At 36.3% G+C, this 19,138-nt stretch overlaps 1 protein-coding gene across 2 annotated transcripts in view; it reads left to right on the top strand.

Moving 5' to 3' along the window:
- GRID2 (glutamate ionotropic receptor delta type subunit 2) overlaps positions 1–19,138 on the top strand; it is a 1,644,765-nt gene that overhangs the window by 1,351,123 nt on the left and 274,504 nt on the right. For both annotated transcript variants that reach the window (XM_010594048.3, XM_003414078.4), the window contains one exon: positions 4,072–4,210. In XM_010594048.3, coding sequence (XP_010592350.1) covers positions 4,072–4,210 — 139 coding nt within the window. The remainder of the gene's footprint in view (positions 1–4,071; positions 4,211–19,138) is intronic.

Here is a 19,138-nt window from a genome sequence, read left to right as displayed (position 1 = left end):
CAATCCTTAAGATTTTTATTTTTATATTTCTGTCTGCACTATAGTGATTAAGCTCTCCAATTCAGTGTTGAATAGACGTAGTGACAACTAGTAGCCTTAAAGGCAGTCTTAAAAAGTCCTTATTTTTTCTGAAAGTATTCCTCATGAGAATAGAAAAGGCTCTTGTATTTTCAGTTTGCTGTATTATTTCTACGTTATTGTTTTGTTGTTGTTTTAAGACAGAAAGCTCAATTTTACATGTCCCTTTTCTGCATCATAAGATTTTCTCTGTTATAGTACTAATTTAAAAATTAATGATCAATTTTTGAATGCCAAACCAACCTTGCTTTCATACAATAAACTCAATGTGGTCATAACATACTCTTCTTTTATACATTGCTGTTTTCAGTTTGATAATTTATTTAAGATTTTTTTGTATCTATCGTCATGAGAAAAATTGGCTTGTAATTTTCCTTTTGATGTAATGACCTTGACAGGTTTTGATATCAAAGTTATGCTATCCTCGTAAAATGAAGGGAATAGTGCCTTCCTTTGCTGTAATCACAGGAAGAGTTTGTGTAAGGATGGAGTTTATTATTCCTTAAATACTTGCTAGATTTTGCTGCTAGTGAAAATACTTGGCCTTAAATTTTCTTGGTGGAGAAATTTTAATTCTGGATTTAATGTAATTAATAGTTATGAAACCATTCAAAATTTCTATTTCTGCTACTGACAATTTTTCTAAAAATTCATCCATATCATCTCAGTTTTCAAATTTATTGGTATAAAATTGTACATATTAATCTCTTATTTTTTTTGATGTCTGTAAGATAACAATGTCTCCATTTTATTCCTGTTATTGTATTTTTGTACCCTTACTTATTTTCTTGATCAGTTTCAACAGCTCTCTGTTAGTCTTCTCAAAGGACCAAACTTCTGTTGGAGCAACCTTTCCTATTATATTTTGTCTATTTTATTAATTTTTTTCTTATAGTCATTATTTCTTTCCCTCTATTTTCTTTAGGTTTAACTTGCTGATTATTTTTTTAATGTCTTGAAATTTATAAGTAGCTCATTGATTTTCAGCCTTCTTGCACATTAAAAAAAATCAGGCTATAAATTTCCTTCTAAACACAAATTTTGCTATATCTTTAAGTTCTGATATGGAGTATTTTCATTATCATTCAGTTCAAAATATTTTTTATTTCTTTTGTGATTTTACTTTGTTTCATGGCTTAATTAGAATTGTATTTATTGCTTTCCATTCATATGTGGATTTTCTACCCCATTTCTGCTCCCATCTTGGCAAGCCTTGGACCCCAATTTTTATAACTCCCTAACTGTTGAAGGTTGTTGAAGACATTGTTCTGCTCCTTAGTCTCTTAGCTTCCTTTCTTCAGTTGGCATATACTCCTTGGAGAAAAGCTGTCCAAATGTCAGATCACCTGAGTTTTCTTCTCCAGCATCTTGGCCATCTATTTTTTACTGCTTCATTAGCTGTATGAAGTAAAGGTCTTCCATGTTCAATTTTTCTAGCTTTTGTAAATGAGAGAATTGTTTTTGAATTATCTAATCCATCATTGGAAACCCTGGTGGCGTAGTGGTTAAGAGCTACCGCTGCTAACCAAAAGGCTGGAAGTTCAAATCCACCAGGCGTTCCTTGGAAACCCTAGGGGGCAGTTTTACTCTGTCCTATAGGGTCACTGTGAGTTGGAATCAACTTGACAGCAGCAAGTGTGTTTGTTTGGTTTGGTTTTAGTCCACCATTACCATAACTGGAAGTTAACAATCTTATTACTTTCCACCTTTGATTTCAAAATACAGGTATCAAATAAAAAGATATTTTATTTGGATTCTATGAGAATATTCGAATTCTCAAAGTTGCAAATTTCATACCACAGATAAAGAATGGTCAACAAATATTGTTTTATATGGGTGATAACAACACTAATTAAGACAGAATACCATGTAGAAACAAACCTCCCATTTACCTCTTCAGTCATAAATATATTGTTCTAATTTTCTTATACATATTAACATTATATACTCTTTTGCTATCATCTTGTTCAGACTTCATTATTATTATTCAATTAGTTGTTTTGTTCAGAAAGTCCCTATGTAGATTTAAAAATAAATATTTTTCTTTTGCTTTCATCTTTTAAAAGCTTAGTGAATATTTCCTTTGCTTTGAAGAAGAAAGTATCTAAAATGCATTATAAATGCTTTTGGAAAATGTGTTCCAGATATCAGAGGTTAGTCTGTTCTGAGTCCATTACATCAGGAAAATTGCTGAAGGCAAATCCAAAGGGTATGTTTGCACTATATTTAAAATTTACACACTGAGAATTAGAGGTTGGAATCAAAATCTGCCTACTGTTATAATTAATTGAATTCTGTCAAGTCATTCACATATTGGTGGACCTGATGAAAGTAGTATTATATCATTTTTAACCTGTTTCCACTATTGGTTTAAGCCAATTTTCTTTTAGAAAGCCTATTAATATTTCCTATACAGCATCCTTTCATTCAATAAATATTTACCTACCTGATATGGAACAGGAAGTGTTTTTACGTCAGAATTTATATTATAAGGGAAAGAAATAAACAAAAATATATAAAACATATAATAAGTTATGATTTGAAAAAAGATAAGGGAATTGGGAGGACTGGGTTTGAGGAATTATTTTACATATAGTGACGATAAAAGATCCTTATGAAGAGGTATCAGCTGAGCAGAAACCTGAATAAATTGAAGGGAAAATTTGCTTGGAAATTAAAGAGAATTCCAAGCATAGCAAATTGCAAGCGCAAAGGCCCTGGGGCAGAAACCAGCATGGCTCCATAGAAGGAACTACAAGAAGGCCAGGAAGAGAGTGGTAAGGTATAAGGTCAGAGAGGTAACCTAAGATCAGTTTATGTAAGGGCTGGCAGCTCATGTAAAGGTTTTGGACTTTTTTTAAAGAATGATGGGAAGCCACAGAAAGTTTTGATCAGGGAGTACACTGATATGATTTTTATTTTTAAAGGAGCACAACGGCAATAGATATGGAAGTGTTGATGTCTAGAACAGAAAACGGAAAAATTTTTAAATGTTCAGTCAAGAGATGATGATGTTGGCTTGGTCTTGGGTGGTAGCAATGCAAGTGGTGAAATAAGGTAGATATTGGAATGTTGTTTGAAGATAATTGTGAAGGACTTGCTATTGAATGGGATGTTGCATAATCCTTAAGATTTTGTTCTGAGCAACTGAATGAACTATTTCCTGAGATTTCCTGGGATGAAGAAGAGTTAGTTTGGGAGTGAAAATAAAGTCCAATTTTACATGTAAGTTTGAGATGTTCATTAGGTCCCAAGCGGAAATCGTGTAGCTGTCTCGAGAGTGGAACTTGGAATATAAATTTGAGAGTCATCAGAGTACACTGTAGATGATATTTGAAGTCGGTGAACTTGTTGAGAGTAGCCAGGGTGGGGATGTGAACAGAGAGCAGAGGCAGTCTAAGGACTGAGCCCAAGGACACTCCAACATTTAAAGATGGAAAGGAGGATTCTGCAATGAGATGGTGAAGGAGTGGGATAGCCAATTAGAAAAACCAGGCAAATATGATGATGCTGGAGTCAATAGTAATGTGTGTGTTCCTGAGATCTTTAATAACCTACGTCTCTCAGAAATTTAACCAAAAGGAATCTCTTTTCAATATTATTTACGGAAATGGAAACCTGAAAAGCTATATTAAATTTAGGCATGACAGTATCAATATCACTTACTTAGTGAATAATCAAGCCCTTGAAAACAAAGTGTATATATGTGATTATTATAACAGGGTAATTAACTCTAGGGTTGAACAGGGGAAAACTACCTTTTAAAGATATTATTACTAAATATTTATCATGCTTCTTTTTGACTAGATTCCATATAATAGTCTCATAAAAGAAAATTAAATACGAAGTGATAAACATAAATAAAATTGAGAGATCAATGCTAACATTGTTAAGTAGCAAAATTTCTCACTTCTTGAAAGTTAATTTTGTAACAAACTTGTATTTAATAAATACTTGCTGATGTTCTTTTAATTTCTTTTCCTATTTCCGCAGGTGGGGAAGTCCCATACACGACCCTGGCTACCCGAATGATGATGGGGGCTTGGTGGCTTTTTGCTTTGATTGTCATCTCATCTTACACTGCAAACCTTGCTGCTTTCCTCACTATCACCCGCATTGAAAGCTCCATCCAGTAAGTAGACAGGGATTCTTGTAGCCACAAATCATGAGAAATGATGAGGGTGGCCAAAGGTATCTAAGGCTAAGTACATGTATGTGATAATAAAGGAGCCCTGGTGGCACAGTGGCTAAGCGCTTGGCTACTAACCAAAAAGTCAGAGGTTCAATCCCACAAGCTGCTCCATGGAAGAAAGAAGTGGCAATCTGCTTCTGTAAAGATTATAGCCTTGGAAACCCTATGGGGCAGTTCTATTGTGTCCAATACGGCCACTATGAGTTGAAATTGACTCCACAGCAATGGGTTATATGATAATAAATGCATACCTTCACTTTGAATACAAGTTTTGTATTATGTTACTGCAGAGTATCACAGGATAGTCCACCTTCTGAAAATACAATATTAGTAGATCATTTTTGTATAAAATAAAGTTTTGGATATTATTCGAAAGTTACTTCTCACATTTTCCAGGAAGAATAACAGATTTTCAGAATTTTCACCTTCATACAGAATCACTAAGCCTGAGAAACAATGTAAAAAGGAAGGAAAAAAGGTCATACTAAAATATGTATATTTCAAGTTTAACACTGTCAATTTTTACCATGAGTCACTGTGTCCTGTCAGAGTAAATTATTAGATAGACATAGGTAGTAGATGATAGATAATTACAGCTATCACTGGATAAGACGTGGTACTCCAGTAGCCATGTTCTATTTGTCTCTTCACTACATTACAGTTAAGTTGTAGCTTAATGTGGTCCTCAGTGCTGTTGTTTTCTCGGGAACAATGCTGGGAAATGGTGGCTAATCATGGTACAAAAAAAAAAAAAAAAAAATCATGGTACACCTACTTAAATCCTAGAATGTTAGAGCCAGTGGGACTTATAGGTTACCTGTTGGTGCTTTAATGGACAAATGCCATTCCCAGGAGACCTTAGAACACAAGGCCTTTGATTTCCCCATAGCTAATTTTGCCTTTGTAGTTTCATACTATGAGATGGGCACCAAATGCGATTTCTGCTTTATTCAATACAGAATGTTCTCAACATTATTTTAAGAAAAACTTCCCTGACTGAAAACAAGGTAGTTCGAAGTTTTCTAAAGTTGAAGAACATTGATTTCTCAACAAGTCTGGCAGTTCAAAATTAAAATAATCAGAGATGTCAGGGAATTCATTAGGAGTTTAACTTGTCCTTAAAAGGAAACACAAAGAGATTTCTTTAAAAAAAATATGGAAATGAAAACCATTAGTCAACACAAGACTATTGTAGCAAAATACTGAAAAATAAAATCAAGAATTAATGATCTTTCATGAAGGAGAGTATTTTTCCTCAATTAACTGTGGTATTCAAACTTAAAAACCCAAAATTCAACTATTAATACTAATAGGCCATCACTTATTTCATCCATTTATGAAAATGATGTTTCAGATTTCTCTCATCAAATCTTGCCCAAGTTTTTTCCTGATTATCTCAGAAACTTCAAACTCTCCTACCGTGCTCCTTTTGTAATCAGTTCTACGTGTAACATCAATTACAAGTGGAACAGAGTGAAGCTCATGGAAAGCTGAAAATGATGGCCCCATCAGCATCATCCTTGAATCAGTAATGAAAATAATTATAACTGTCCAACCAAAAAAATCCATGAAATTAGTAAAATTATGAAATTAAAAATTACCATTTATTGAACACTTAGCAGGTACCAGTCTTTCTGCGAAATGTTTTATATGCACTGGCTCATTTAAGCCTTGTAATCGTCTTCTGAAATACATACTATCAATAACCCATGTTAAACAGATTTCTATCTCATTTATTATGCAAAATAACACTAATAAGATTATTCTCATTTTAGAGCTGAAGAAACTGGGAATTTTTAAGGTTAAATGCCCAAGATCATACAGTCAATAAGTGTCAGACAATGTGTCTCACATACAGCCCGATCCCATCCCAATTCGTGGCTTTACCCCCAGAACACTTTTGTTATCTGGTGATAGGTTCCGCAGTCTCTTTACTTGACCTGCTGTTTCACTGAGGTTGCAGACTTCATGAAGGTTGTGTGTGTATATGTATCTGATTTATGTAGTCACTACTGAGTTTGCCAGCATCAACTTGTACCTCAACTTTCATGCAATAGCAATGGGAGCACAAGCCTCTATTGATATTTTACACCCCTAGGGTTTCTCCCAAATTAAAACATAATTGGAAAAGATCCTAATCTCACATCATGTTTCCCTCAAATATAGTTCCACAATCCAAAATAACTGGGCTTTTTTTTTTTTTTTTTTAATTATTCCTTTCCAATGCCCGCTGACATTATTAAAAGTCAATAGTGGGTGTAACAAAGCTCCACTTCCTTCTAATCTTATCACTGTACTAATTTTGGAAGGAGAAAAATCAGAGCCAAGTAAGTTAAAAGAAGCCTGATTCTCTCCCCAAACTTAAAGTTATCTTCTAATTTCATGCATCAGCTGTGTTGGTAAACATAATTGCCTGCAGTGTTTCTTGGAAACTTTCAAAGTTCCATTTGTAACTAATGCCAAAGTTTCTTGAAAAAATTCATGCCTAATTTTCCTTAGAAAAGACAAAAACTTTTTTTCACAACACCATCCAATATCATGGTTCTTAGTCATTTATATTAAGATTTTCTTATCATTGAATGAATCAGTGCGTGTCAATGTACGTTTTTCCAAACCAAATTCTATATGTCACTAGCACATAAGTACCAACCACATAGTCATTCCCAACATTTGAAGTTGCTTATTTAGACCAGGACTGACAGAGAGTGGTTACAGGGGTATATCAGTGAGAAAAAAAGGAAAAAAAAAAAAAGCACCTTATTTTTGAACAGATGGTTGACAGAAATGCTTATAGCTTGGAAGGAGAAATCCAAAAGATTTCTTCTTGAAAAACTGGGTACTTTTTATAAAATTTTGTTCTATTTTCAAAATTGGTTATTTATTGGCATTTACCATTCTAGTTGGCACTTACCACTAATAAACAGTTTGAAAGTTAAATTTCCCTAAAAAAGATAACCCAGAATTTTAATTCCATATCCTTTCATGATGGGTGCAGGCCACCGTAACTATATTCTGCTGCCTAATATGCAAACGACCTCTCTAAAATATTGAAAAAGATGTCACTTTGAAAGCTAAGGTGCGCCTGACCCAAGCCATGGTGTTTCCAGTTGCCTCCTATGCATGTGAAAGCTGGACTATGAATAAAGAAGACAGAAGAAGAATTGGGGCCTTTGAATTGTGGTGTTGGGGAAGAATGTTGAGTATACCATGGACTGCCAAAAAAATGAACAAATCTGTCTTGAAAGAAGTGCAACCAGAATGCTCCTTAGAAGCAAAGATGCTGAGACTGTCTTACATACTTTGGACATGTTATCAAGAGGGATCAGTCCCTGGAGAAGGACATCATGCTTGGTAAAATAGAGGGTCAGCAAAAAAGAGGAAGACCCTCAACCAGATGGATTGACACAGTGACTACAACGATGGGCTCAAGCTTAACAAGGATTGTGAGGATAACGCAGGTGTGGGCAGTGTTTCCTTTTGTTGTGCATAGCGTCGCTAAGAGTCAGAACCAACTGGATGGCTCCTAACAACAACAACAACGATATGATATAATGTGACAGATTCACACAGTTGGAATAGGACAGTGTTGAGTCATACTTTTCAGTTTTTAAAGGAAAATTATGCCATTTCCGTAAGACTTTAATGACAATTTGGATTTCTCATTTTCATTGAAAGGTAACAATGTGTAGCCAATTGTTTTTAAGCACCTGAGAAAATGGAATGAACTTTTTTCAATTGGTAGCCAGGCTAAAAGTGGCAACAGTGAGATGGAACATTTGAAGCTTTGAAGATACTTTCAGAGTCCACACTGATATCATCAATATGAGCTCCTTTAGCCTTTGTTATGATGTAATTTTCAAAAGCCATACTTATTTGGGTATTACACATATAACCATGAAAATAGCAAAGGGTAAGTCATAGTTGTACAGTTATAGTAATTAATAACTCTAGAGTCATAATCATCTTTGGTGATGAAACTTGAGGTTTCATCATTCATTCTCTTGTGAATAATGCTGCAATGAACATGGGGGTGCATATATCTATTCATGTCACTGTTCTTATGTCTCTTGTATATACACCTAGGAGTGGGATTGCTGGATCACAAGGTATTTCTAGTTCTAACTTTTTGAGGAAGTGCCATACTGTTTTCCATAGTGATTGTACCTTTTTAAAATCCCACCAGCAGTATATAAGAGTTCCAGTCTCTGCACAACCTCGCCAGCATTTGTTGTTCTCTTTTTTTTTGATCAGTGCCATTTTTGCGAGGGTGAGAAAGTATCTCATCATAGTTTTGATTTGCATCTTTCTAACAGCTAATGATCCCGAGTATCTCTTCATGTATTTGTTAGCTGCCTGAATGTCCTCTTTGGTGAAGTGTATGCTCATGTCCTTTAACCATTTTTTGATTGGATTGTTCGTCTTTTTGTTGTTGAGTTGTTAAAGTTTTCTGTATATTTTAGAAATTAGACCCTTGTCAGATATGTCATTACCAAAAACTGTTCCCAGTCCGTAGGTTCTTTTTCCTCTTTTGGTAAAGTCTTTTGATGACCATATGTATTTAATTTTTAGGAGGCCCCAGTTATCTAATTTACTTTCTGTTGTTCATGCATTTTTAGTCTGATAGTATATTTACGGCAAAAATTAGGACCCCTAGCCTAGTCTCTATGTTTTTTTCCAGGACCTTTATATTTTGGCATTAATATTTAAGTCTTTGATCCATTTTGAGTTAGTTTTTGTGTATAGTGTGGTGTATGATCCTGTTTTATTTTCCTGCAAATGGATATCCAGTTTCACCAGCACCATTTGTTAAAGAGACTGTCTCTTCCCCATTGAATGGACTTCGAAACTTTGTCGAAGATCAGCTGTTCATAGGTGGATGGATTTACTTCTGGGTGCTCAATTCTGTTCCGTTGGTCTATGTGTCTGTCACTGGACCAATACCAGGCTGTTTTGATTACTGTGGCTATATAGTCAGTTCTGAGATCAGGAAGGGTAAAGCCCCCTTCTTTGTTCTTCATTATTGCTTTAGCTATTCAGGGACTCTTTTCTTTCCATATAAAATTGAAGATTGGTTTTTCCATTTCCTTAAAGAATGATTTGGGGATTTGGATCAGGTTATCATTTATTCTCTAGGGCTGTACTCAAAGGGAATCTCGACATCTCACCATATTTTTGTGTCTAATGTATTCATTCTTCGTAGTGCTTGAGATTGGACAAAGTGTTGAGAGATGATGCTACCACTGAATCAAACTAATCTGGGATAACATTTCTTTCCAAGCAGATGCAAAAAACTATCCCTAAATATTCTATCATTGGGGAAGATCCCCTTTCTCAATAGCATAACAATAATGAGGTTTGCATCCACATTTGTTTACATTTGGAAAAGGAAAAGATTATTAAGCAATTGTTTTTCTCAGTGCCACTCAGTGAGTATGAACTGTACTGGCCCTAGAAATCTAAGTTTGTCACCAGGTCTGGAGGTAATATCTTGGGATTGAGAGAATAGTTGCACATGGCAGGTGCTCACTAATGAAATGATTTATTCATTTCCTTTGCCTTTACCAAGCTATGTGACTATCTTTAGCAAATTACTATTCTAAGACATCATCAGAATTGTACTATTGGTAATGGAGAAATTCCTATGTTAGTTGTTGTCAAGTTTATGTATAACAGAACAAAACATTGCTCTGTCCTGTGCCATCATCATCATCATTGATATGTTTGAGTCCATTATTGTGGCTATTGTGTCAATACATCTCATTGAGGGTTTCCCTTATTTTCCATAAAAAAAAGATAACCATAAATAAATATATAGCTTTATTTGTATAATTAAAATAATTAGGTCAGTTTTTAAACTCTGTGCCAGGCATTTAGTCTATAAAGGTATTTAGATATTTTCCCTGACTCACAGTCTAGCTGGGGAGATACCAATGTAAAGAAGCTATTAAAATTCAATGACACACTAATTAGAGAGTAGATAAGAACTGCTTTAGGTGAAGGGAAAGACAGCATACAATACGGGGGGCGGGGGGTCAGCACAATTGGACTAAACCAAAAGCAAAGAAGTTTTCGGAATAAACTGAATGCTTCGAAGGCCAAGCGTAGCAGGGGCAGGGGTCTGGGGACCATGGTTTCAGGGGACATCTAAGTCAATTGGCATAATAAAATCTATTAAGAAAACATTCTGCATCCCACTTTGAAGAGTTGTGTCTGGAGTCTTAAACACTAGCAAGCAGCCATCTAAGATGCATCAATTGGTCTCAACCCACCTGGATCAAAAGAGAATGAAGAACACCATGGACACAAGGCGATTACAAGCGCAAGAGACAGAAAGGGCCACGTGAACCAGCGACTACATCATCCTGAGACCAGAAGCGCTAGATGGTGCCCAGCTACAACCAATGACTGCTCTAAAAGGGAACACAACAGAGAACCCCTGAGGGAGCAGGAGAGCAGTGGGATGCAGACCCCAAATTCTCATAAGACCAGACTTAATTGTCTGACTGAGGCTAGAAGGACCCCAGTAGTCATGTCCCCCAGACCTTCTGTTGGCCCAGGACAGGAACCATTCCTGAAGCCAAGTCTTCGGACATGGATTGGACTGGACAATGGGTTGGAGAGGGATGCTGGTGAGGTGTGAGCTTCTTGGGTCAGGTGGACACTTGAGACTATGTTGGCCTCTCCTGCCTGGAGGGGAGATGAGAGGGTGGAGGGGGTTAGAAGCTGGAGAAATGGACATGAAAAGAGAGAGTGGAGGGAGAGGGGAGAGTAATTGGGAGTGTGTAGCAAGGCGTATATGGGTTTTTGTGTGAGAGACTGACTTGATTTGTAAACTTTCACTTAAAAAAAAAAAGCACAATAAAAACTTTTTTTAAAAATTCAATGACATAGGGGCTATGATAGGCTTATTTATTAAATCCTGTGTGAATACAAAGAATAAGTGATTTAACTCAATAACTTGGATGGGGAAGAGAAAGAGGTCCTCTGAGAGTTTTAAACATCTGAGAGTTTAATTGGAAGGATGAATTTCAACAGCCTGAATAGATGGCCCACTGAGGGGACATTTGCAAAAGAATTGAAATATAAAACCACTAGGAGAGCATCTAACAATGCTCTAATCAAAATGATAATCAAAATGATAATCAAAATGTGTTAGCTTCCTTCCTGGTTTGAAGTGGATGATGTGAGAATGGCCCGAAATGAAATAGAAAAGGAAGGTGGGGCTTATGGAAAATTTCCTGGTGGTAAATGGGGAGTGGAATCATTTTAGCAAGGCAGTCTTATTTGTGACTTGGATGATGAATGGGGGAGAAAAGACCTAAGAGTGGCTATTAAAAAAAAAAAAAAAAAGCCTTTGCCATCCAGTGGATTCCGACTCATAGGGACCCTATAGGACAGAGTAGAACTGCCCCATAGAGTTTACAAGGAGCGCCTGGTGGATTCGGACTGCCGGTCTTTTGGTTAGCAGCCGTCACTAGAGTTTCCGGAGTGGCTATTAGAGGTTTCTAATGCACAGAGCCCTGATGGTGCAGTGGTTAAGAGCCCGGCTGCTAATCAAAAGGTCGGCTGTTCCAGTTCACAGGCCACTCTTGGAAAATGTGTGGGGTAGTTCTATTCTGTCCTATAGGGTTGCTGTAAGTTGAAATTGACTCGATGGCAACAGTTTTTTTGTTTGTTTGTTTTTTAATGCGCCTATGGATCCCTGGTGTGCAGTGGTTAAGCGCTGGGCTGATAACCTAAAGGTTGGCAGTTCAAGCTGCTCCAGTGAGAGAAAGATGTAGCAGTCTGCTTCTGTGAAGATTTACACCTGTGGAAACCCTATGAGGACAGTTCTACTCTGCCCTATAGCGTCACTATGAGTTGAAATCAACTTGACAGCGATCGTTTGTTTAAATTTGTAGCATTTAACTAGTATTTCTCTACTTAATATAAGCCTGGTTCAAGCATCTTCTTGTTTCACAGACTGTTTAACATGAAAATGCCAAAGAGTTAAGGGTAACAGCCTTAGTCATCTAGTTCTGCTATAACAGAAGTACCACAAGTGGATAGCTTTAACAAACAGAAATTTATTCTCTCACAGTATAGTAGGCTACAATCCAAATTCAGGGCATCAGCTCCAGCGGAAGGCTTTCTCTCTCTGTTGGCTCTGGCGGGAGGTCCTTGTGATGCCTCAGTCTTCCCTTGGTCTGGGAGCATCTCAGCGCAGGAACCCCAGGTCCAATGGATGCGCTGTGCCCCCTACGCTGCTTTCTTGGTGGTATGAAGTCCCCTACTCTCTGCTTGCTTCCCTTTCCTTTTTTCTCTTGTAAGATAAAAGGTGGTGTAGGCCACACCCTGGGGAAATTCTCTTTACTTTGGATCAGGGATGTGGCCTGAGAAAGAGTGTTACATCCCACCCTCATCCTTTTTAACCACAGGCAGAAATTATGATTTATAACACATAGGAAAATCACAAAATGGAGGACAACCACACATGGACTAACCAAGTTGACACATATTTGGGGGGCGAACGCAATTCAGTCCGTTACAGTAACCAAAGAGAAATTTGGCTTTTGAGATTTTATATCTTAGTCTAACATTTATACTTGTAAAGAATGCAGGAACATTGTCTCAGTTTATATATATACTTATATATATATATATATATATATATAAGTATATATATGTATATGTGTGTATGTGTGTATATATATATATATTCAAAGAGAGGATGTAGTTTACCACCTCTTAACTAAACAGGTAGGGAAGGAGAGAGTTACTATTGTAAGGTAATTCTAAAAATCATTCTGGTTAGGCTACTTTTCAAAAGCAAAATTGTGTAATCAAGGTCTACTATTCATGGGTTCCATCCTGCCTCTCAATCACTTTTAGCCTTGAGCTATCAACAAAGAAGTCAGGTTTATTTTTATTCAATTGTAATGCATATTCTTACGATTAGGAAAGTCATAGAAGACTATTTTGAGAATATAAGGAGACAGAAAAATTTGAAAAACAAAACAATAATCCATAATATTCCTAATAGCAATAAAATCTTAATATTTGGAAAAAAATTTTTAACTTTTTATTTTGAAATAAGCATAGATTCAAAGGAAGTTGCAAAAATATAGTACAAAGAGGTTCTGCGTGCCCCTCACCTAGTTTCTTTCAATGGTTACATCTTAAGTAATTACACTGCAACATCAAAACCAAGAAATTGACATTGGTGTAGTATAATAGAGTATTGTATAGTTCTTGCCATGTTATCATATGTGTAGATTCATATAATGACCACTGCAATCAAGATGCAGAACTATTCCATCACCACAAAGATCTGCCTCTGCTATTCCTTTATAGCCACCCTCACCCCCTCCTCCTCACCACCCCTAAACCCTGGCCACAATTAATCTGTTCTCCATTTCTATAATTTTGTCATTTCAAGCAAGTTCTATAAATTGAATCATACATTATGTGACCTTTTAAAGCTGGCTTTTTTTTTTCTTCCACTCACTATAATATCCTTGAGACCCTGCCAAATCATTGCATGAATCAGTAGTTTATTCTTTCCTATTGGTGAGTAGTATTCCATGGTATATATGTGGTAGAAAGCTTTTTTCTTTTTTTCCACTCACCGTAATATCCTTGAGATCCAGCTAAGTTGTTGCATGGATCAATAGCTCATTCTTTCTCATTGGTGAGTAGTATGCCATAGTATAGATGTCATGCATACATATTGAATGTCATTTTGGCTGTCTCCAGTTTGGGGTATTACAAATAAAACTGCTAAGAACATTCATGTGCAGGCTTCTTGTGTGAGTATGTTTTCGTTTCTCTGGCGCAAATGTCCAGGAGTATGAGTGCTAGGTCACATGGTAAGTATGTTTAGTGTTTAGCAAACTGCCAAACTATTTTCCACAGTGGCTGGAACATCTGCACCAGCAACTCGTGAGAAATCTAGTTTCTTTGCATCCTTACCAGCATTTGGTAGTGTCAGTATTTTATTTTCATAATTTTGGTAGTTGTGTGGTGATACCTTGAAAACCCTGATGGTGTAGTGGTTAAGTACTAGGGCTGCTAACCAAGAGGTTGGCAGTTCAAATCCGCCAGGCGCTCCTTGGAAACTCTACCAGGCAGTTCTACTCTGTCCTATAGGGTGGCTATGAGTCGAAATCGACTCGATGGCAGCGGGTAGCGGGGTAGTGATATCTGGAAACCCTGGTTGCATAGTGGTTAGGAGCTATGACTGCTAACTAAAAAGGTTGCCAGTTCAAATCTACCAGGCGCTCCTTGGAAATGGTATGGGGCAGTTCTACTCTGTCCTATAGGGTTGGTATGAGGTGGAATCAACTTGATGGCAACGGGTTTGGTTTTGTTTTTTTTTTTGGTAGTGGTATCTCATTGTGGTCTTTACTTGCATTTCCCTAATGGTTCATGATGTTGAACCTTTTTTCATGTGCTTATTTGCCATCCATACATCCTCTTATATGAAAAGTCTTTTCACGTATTTTACTCATTAGAATTTTTTTTTTTTTTACTATTTAGGTTTCAGAGATCTTTATATATTCTAGATACAAGTCCTTTGTCAGATATGTGGTTTGCAAATATTTTCTTTTATTCTGTAGCATGCCTTTCCATCCTCTTAACTAAGTCTTTCACAAAAGTTTTTAATTTTGATGAAGTTTATCAGTTTTATTCTTTTATGGCTTGTGCTTTTGGTGTCATGTCTAAAACTCTTCACCAAGTCCCAGATCTGAAGATTTTACTATTGTTTTTTTTCTAAAAGTTTTGTAGTTTTAAATTTCACATTTGGGTCTGTAATCTATTTTGAGTTCATTTTTATATTAGATGTGAAATTTAAGTTGAGGTTAATTTTTTTTTTTTTTTGCCTTTCAGCATTCAAATAATCGAGTAGCATTTACTGAAAAGACTATCTATGATTCCCCCATTGAATTGGTTGTACAACTTTGTAAAAAATCACTTGTCCATGTTTCTGTGGGTCTGTTTTCAGGGTTCCCTACCTCGAACTCAGGAGCCCTGGTGGCGTATTGGTTAAAGCTTTCCGTTGGTCTATGTGCATTTTCCTCTGCCAATGACACACAGTTTTGATTACTGTAGTTTGAAAGTAGATAGACTGATTCCTCCCGTTTCTTTTTTCAGAAGTATTTTAGTTCCTTTGCCCTTCCATGTAAATTTTAGAATAATCTTGTCCACATCTGCAAACAAAATCTTGCTGGGATTTTGATGGGGATTGCATTAAATCTGTATATCAATTTAGGGTGAATTTATGTCTTTACTATGTTGAGTCTTTCAATCCATGAACATGAGAGGTCTCTCTGCTTTTTTCAGACTTTGATTTCTTTCATCAGTAGTGTGTAGTTTTCAGTATACAAGTCCTGTACATGTTTTGTTAGATTTGTACTTAAGAATTTCTTTTTTTCTGGCAATTATAAATGGTATTTGATTTTTAATTTCAGCCTCATGTGTGCATTGCTTGTATTTAGAAGGACAATTGATTTTTATATGCTCATCTTTGACCTTACTGAACTCATTTATTTATTTTAGGAGTTTTTTGGTAGATTCACTGGGATTTTCTATGTAAAGCATCATGCTATCTACAAGCAGGGGCATTTGTGTTTCTTTCTTTCCTATATGTATGCATTGACTTACTTTTCTCCTGTTATTGTGCTGGCTAGAACTTCTAGTAGTATGTTGAATAAGAGTGGTGAGAGTGAAAATCCCTACCTTGTTCCCAATCTTTAGGTGAAAGCATTTATTTAGCCTTTCTTTCACCATTAAGTATGATGTTAGCGGTAGGTTTTTTTAAAATGGATATTCCTTATCAAGTTGAGGAAAATTCTTTTCTGTTCCTAGTTTTCTCTGTGTTTTTATCATGAATGGGTGTTGAATTTTTGTCAAATGCTTTTTTGTATCAAATGATATGATCATGTGATTTTTCTTCTTTAGTCGGTTAATGTAGTAGATTACATTGTTTTTAAAAGTGGAACAGAGGTTATATTCCTCTCCTCTCTTTCTTGTCCACCTTCTCTAAACCTTGCTTTTTTCCACTTGGTAATTTTCTTCCTTTTATTTCCCTGAGACATTAAAAGGTTCTGAATTTCCTTGGCTACTGCTTCACTCCTTGTCCTCTGTTCTCTTACCTTCACTATTGCTTTCCTCTCTCCATTTTCTTCTCTTTTGAGTTTATCCTTCAGAGTCTGGAGTGCAAACTGTTACCTTCCCTCTGTCCTCAAGTATGATCGAAATTGTCTTAAAATCTCCATTACCTGATTCAATCAAGATAATGTGAAACTCCATTAGCAGACCATACTAAACTCTTTGAAAGTTAGTAGTTTCATTTTTCTCTACTGACACCAATTAATTCATTTTACACTTGTTTAAGCTCCAGCCAAGCCAAACTCTAGTAGAACTTCGCCTGTCTCTGTGGAGTTGTACATGCTGTTCCCTCTTCCTGAAATGACCCTGAACTCTCTGCTTCTCTTCTGGTATCTCTTATTCTCCCAGGCAGAATTAGTCATTACATGTATGTCTTCTCTTTAAGATTTTAAGTTCTTCAAAGGCAAGGACTATGTCATATTCATCACTGTACGCCTAGTGACTCTCGGAATGCCTGGCACATTGTCACTGGAACATTTGTCTTAACTAGTGGACAGTATAGTCTTCCAATAGTAGATACATATACTGAACATTTATTGAATGAAGTAAAGAATCAAATGAATAAATAAATGAGTAACAACTATAAAGGCCATTATAATTTTTTTTTTTTTTTAAAGAACTTTGGCAGTAAAAAAAAAACAAAAAAAAACCTGTATTATATTTAGCTAAGTTAACCCAGATATTTCTAAGTGGCACACACCAGGGGCTATGGATTCAAATAAATACACATTCAAATCTTGACTCTGCCACTTATTAGCTGAATGACCTTGTCAGAGTTCCATAATAATTTTAAACTTTGTTTTCCCTACAAGTAAAAAAAGGAATAGGTTCAATTTCATAGGTTTCATGTAAAAATTAAATGGGAAAAGAAAAACATAAATAATAACAATTCTTGGACACTGTACCTAATATTTGTTTCCATTCCTCTATTTGTTCAACAGGAGCTCGTGTATATTCCCTCGATTATTTTCCCCAGCCTCTGTATTTCATGGTTTTAATAGCTATTATTTCTACCACTTTGTCCACAATTCCATGCACCAAATTCTTCCTTTCACCTTATCTACCAAAACCTCAAACATCCTCGTTGTCTCTAACAACAACAAAAAGGACTTTGTGCCTAACAACCAACAACAAAAAGGACTTAGAGGAATGATTCACACTGTTGTCTCACCTTAGCTTTATTAACTAACGAAAAGATCAAGCTTCCACTGTCAGTAGTGGGTACTAAAACTGGGTCAGGCTCTCTGTTTGCCAGGCAAGTTTTCTCTCCTGACTCATCTTTAATTACCCCTCTCAGAATACCTAGCTCAAATAACCTCCTCTATATAGCCTTCCCTCATATTCATAAATGGATTTAGTGTCTCCCTTTTTTAAACCACTTTGCATCTACCTTGCTTACACCTTGACCCATATCTATCCAGCCTTGTGTTGGATTATTAGCTACTTAGATGTATCTTCTCAATTAGAGTATGTGTGCTTGAGGGCAGTTTTATCACCTTTGTAGCAACAAAGTGACTTATGTAGTACCTTACTGAGTACATGACTGGTCATAAGTAAATATTTATTAATCGAAAGAATTAGATATGGGATCCCTTCCAATCTGGCCTGAGACTGTGGAACTTCATGACTTATATATATATACGTAATGAAAAATCAGAAAGAAATATGAAAGCTTTCTCTTTGTCCTATTGTTTCAGGATGAGAGTTGTAGCCCAAAATGGTATGCTGTCTAGATTACCTTAGCTTCCCATCCAGTCTCTTTTCAGGTTTCCCATAGGAGCCTATTTCATAGCTCTCAACAAGGGCTTACACACTCCCTTAAATGAGAGTTGTAGCCCAAAATGGTATGCTGTCTAGATTACCTTAGTTTCCCATCCAGTCTCTTTTCAGGTTTCCCATAGGAGCCTATTTCATAGCTCTCAACAAGGGCTTACACACTCCCTTAGGAGCAGCCAAAATCAAGGTGGCCGATGTGAGACAGGCCTGATTCATACTGCTTTTGTATTTCATTTTAGTACAGAATTGTATAGGCTTAGCTCCAGAGTACGCAGGCACCACAGACAGAGGAAAACATTCATCTCCTTAAGCAGTATTGTTCAGTGTTGAAATGGCTTACTTGTCAAAGCACTTAAGTACTACTGTGGTGGATGTTTTATAAACATGTAGCCATCTAGATGTTATAGACAAGATTTTGTCTTTATTTTTTGAAAAAAGAAAAGAAAAACAACTCTAAGAAGTTTGTTGCTCTTTCAAAGCCACTCTTCAGTGAGCATTTGATTAAAAGTGTCTTCCACTTTATTTGTGGTTCCCAAGAACAGGGCTGTTAGCTTTGCCATAGACTGTATTTACACTGAGCTCACCGAGACGAAAACTTTGCCAACCTAATAAGCTTCCACAGCCCCAAAGATGATCCCTTTCTTCTGGAACAAGCAGAATCATTCTAAACAAATCAAATCCTCTTTTCTCTCTCTCTTCCCAGCCTTACTCCTCTAAGCCTAGGAGCCTATTAAGTACTCAAGAATATAAATTCCTGTCTCTTATCTATTTCTTGTTGTTTTCATTTCTTGACTGAAGTCAGCTGAATAAATAAATTATATCTGCCACAAGTATATGCATATGGTAAAAATCCTATATTTGGGATTATGATGTTTAGTCATTCTTCTAGAAGAGATAGTTTGAGTACGGGGCGTGCTTTTGTGAAAGTAACATGGGGAGAGT

Source organism: Loxodonta africana, chromosome 5 (assembly GCF_030014295.1).
Source record: "Loxodonta africana isolate mLoxAfr1 chromosome 5, mLoxAfr1.hap2, whole genome shotgun sequence".
NCBI classification, from domain to species: domain Eukaryota; kingdom Metazoa; phylum Chordata; class Mammalia; order Proboscidea; family Elephantidae; genus Loxodonta; species Loxodonta africana.
This window is presented reverse-complemented; position numbering and strand designations above follow the sequence as displayed.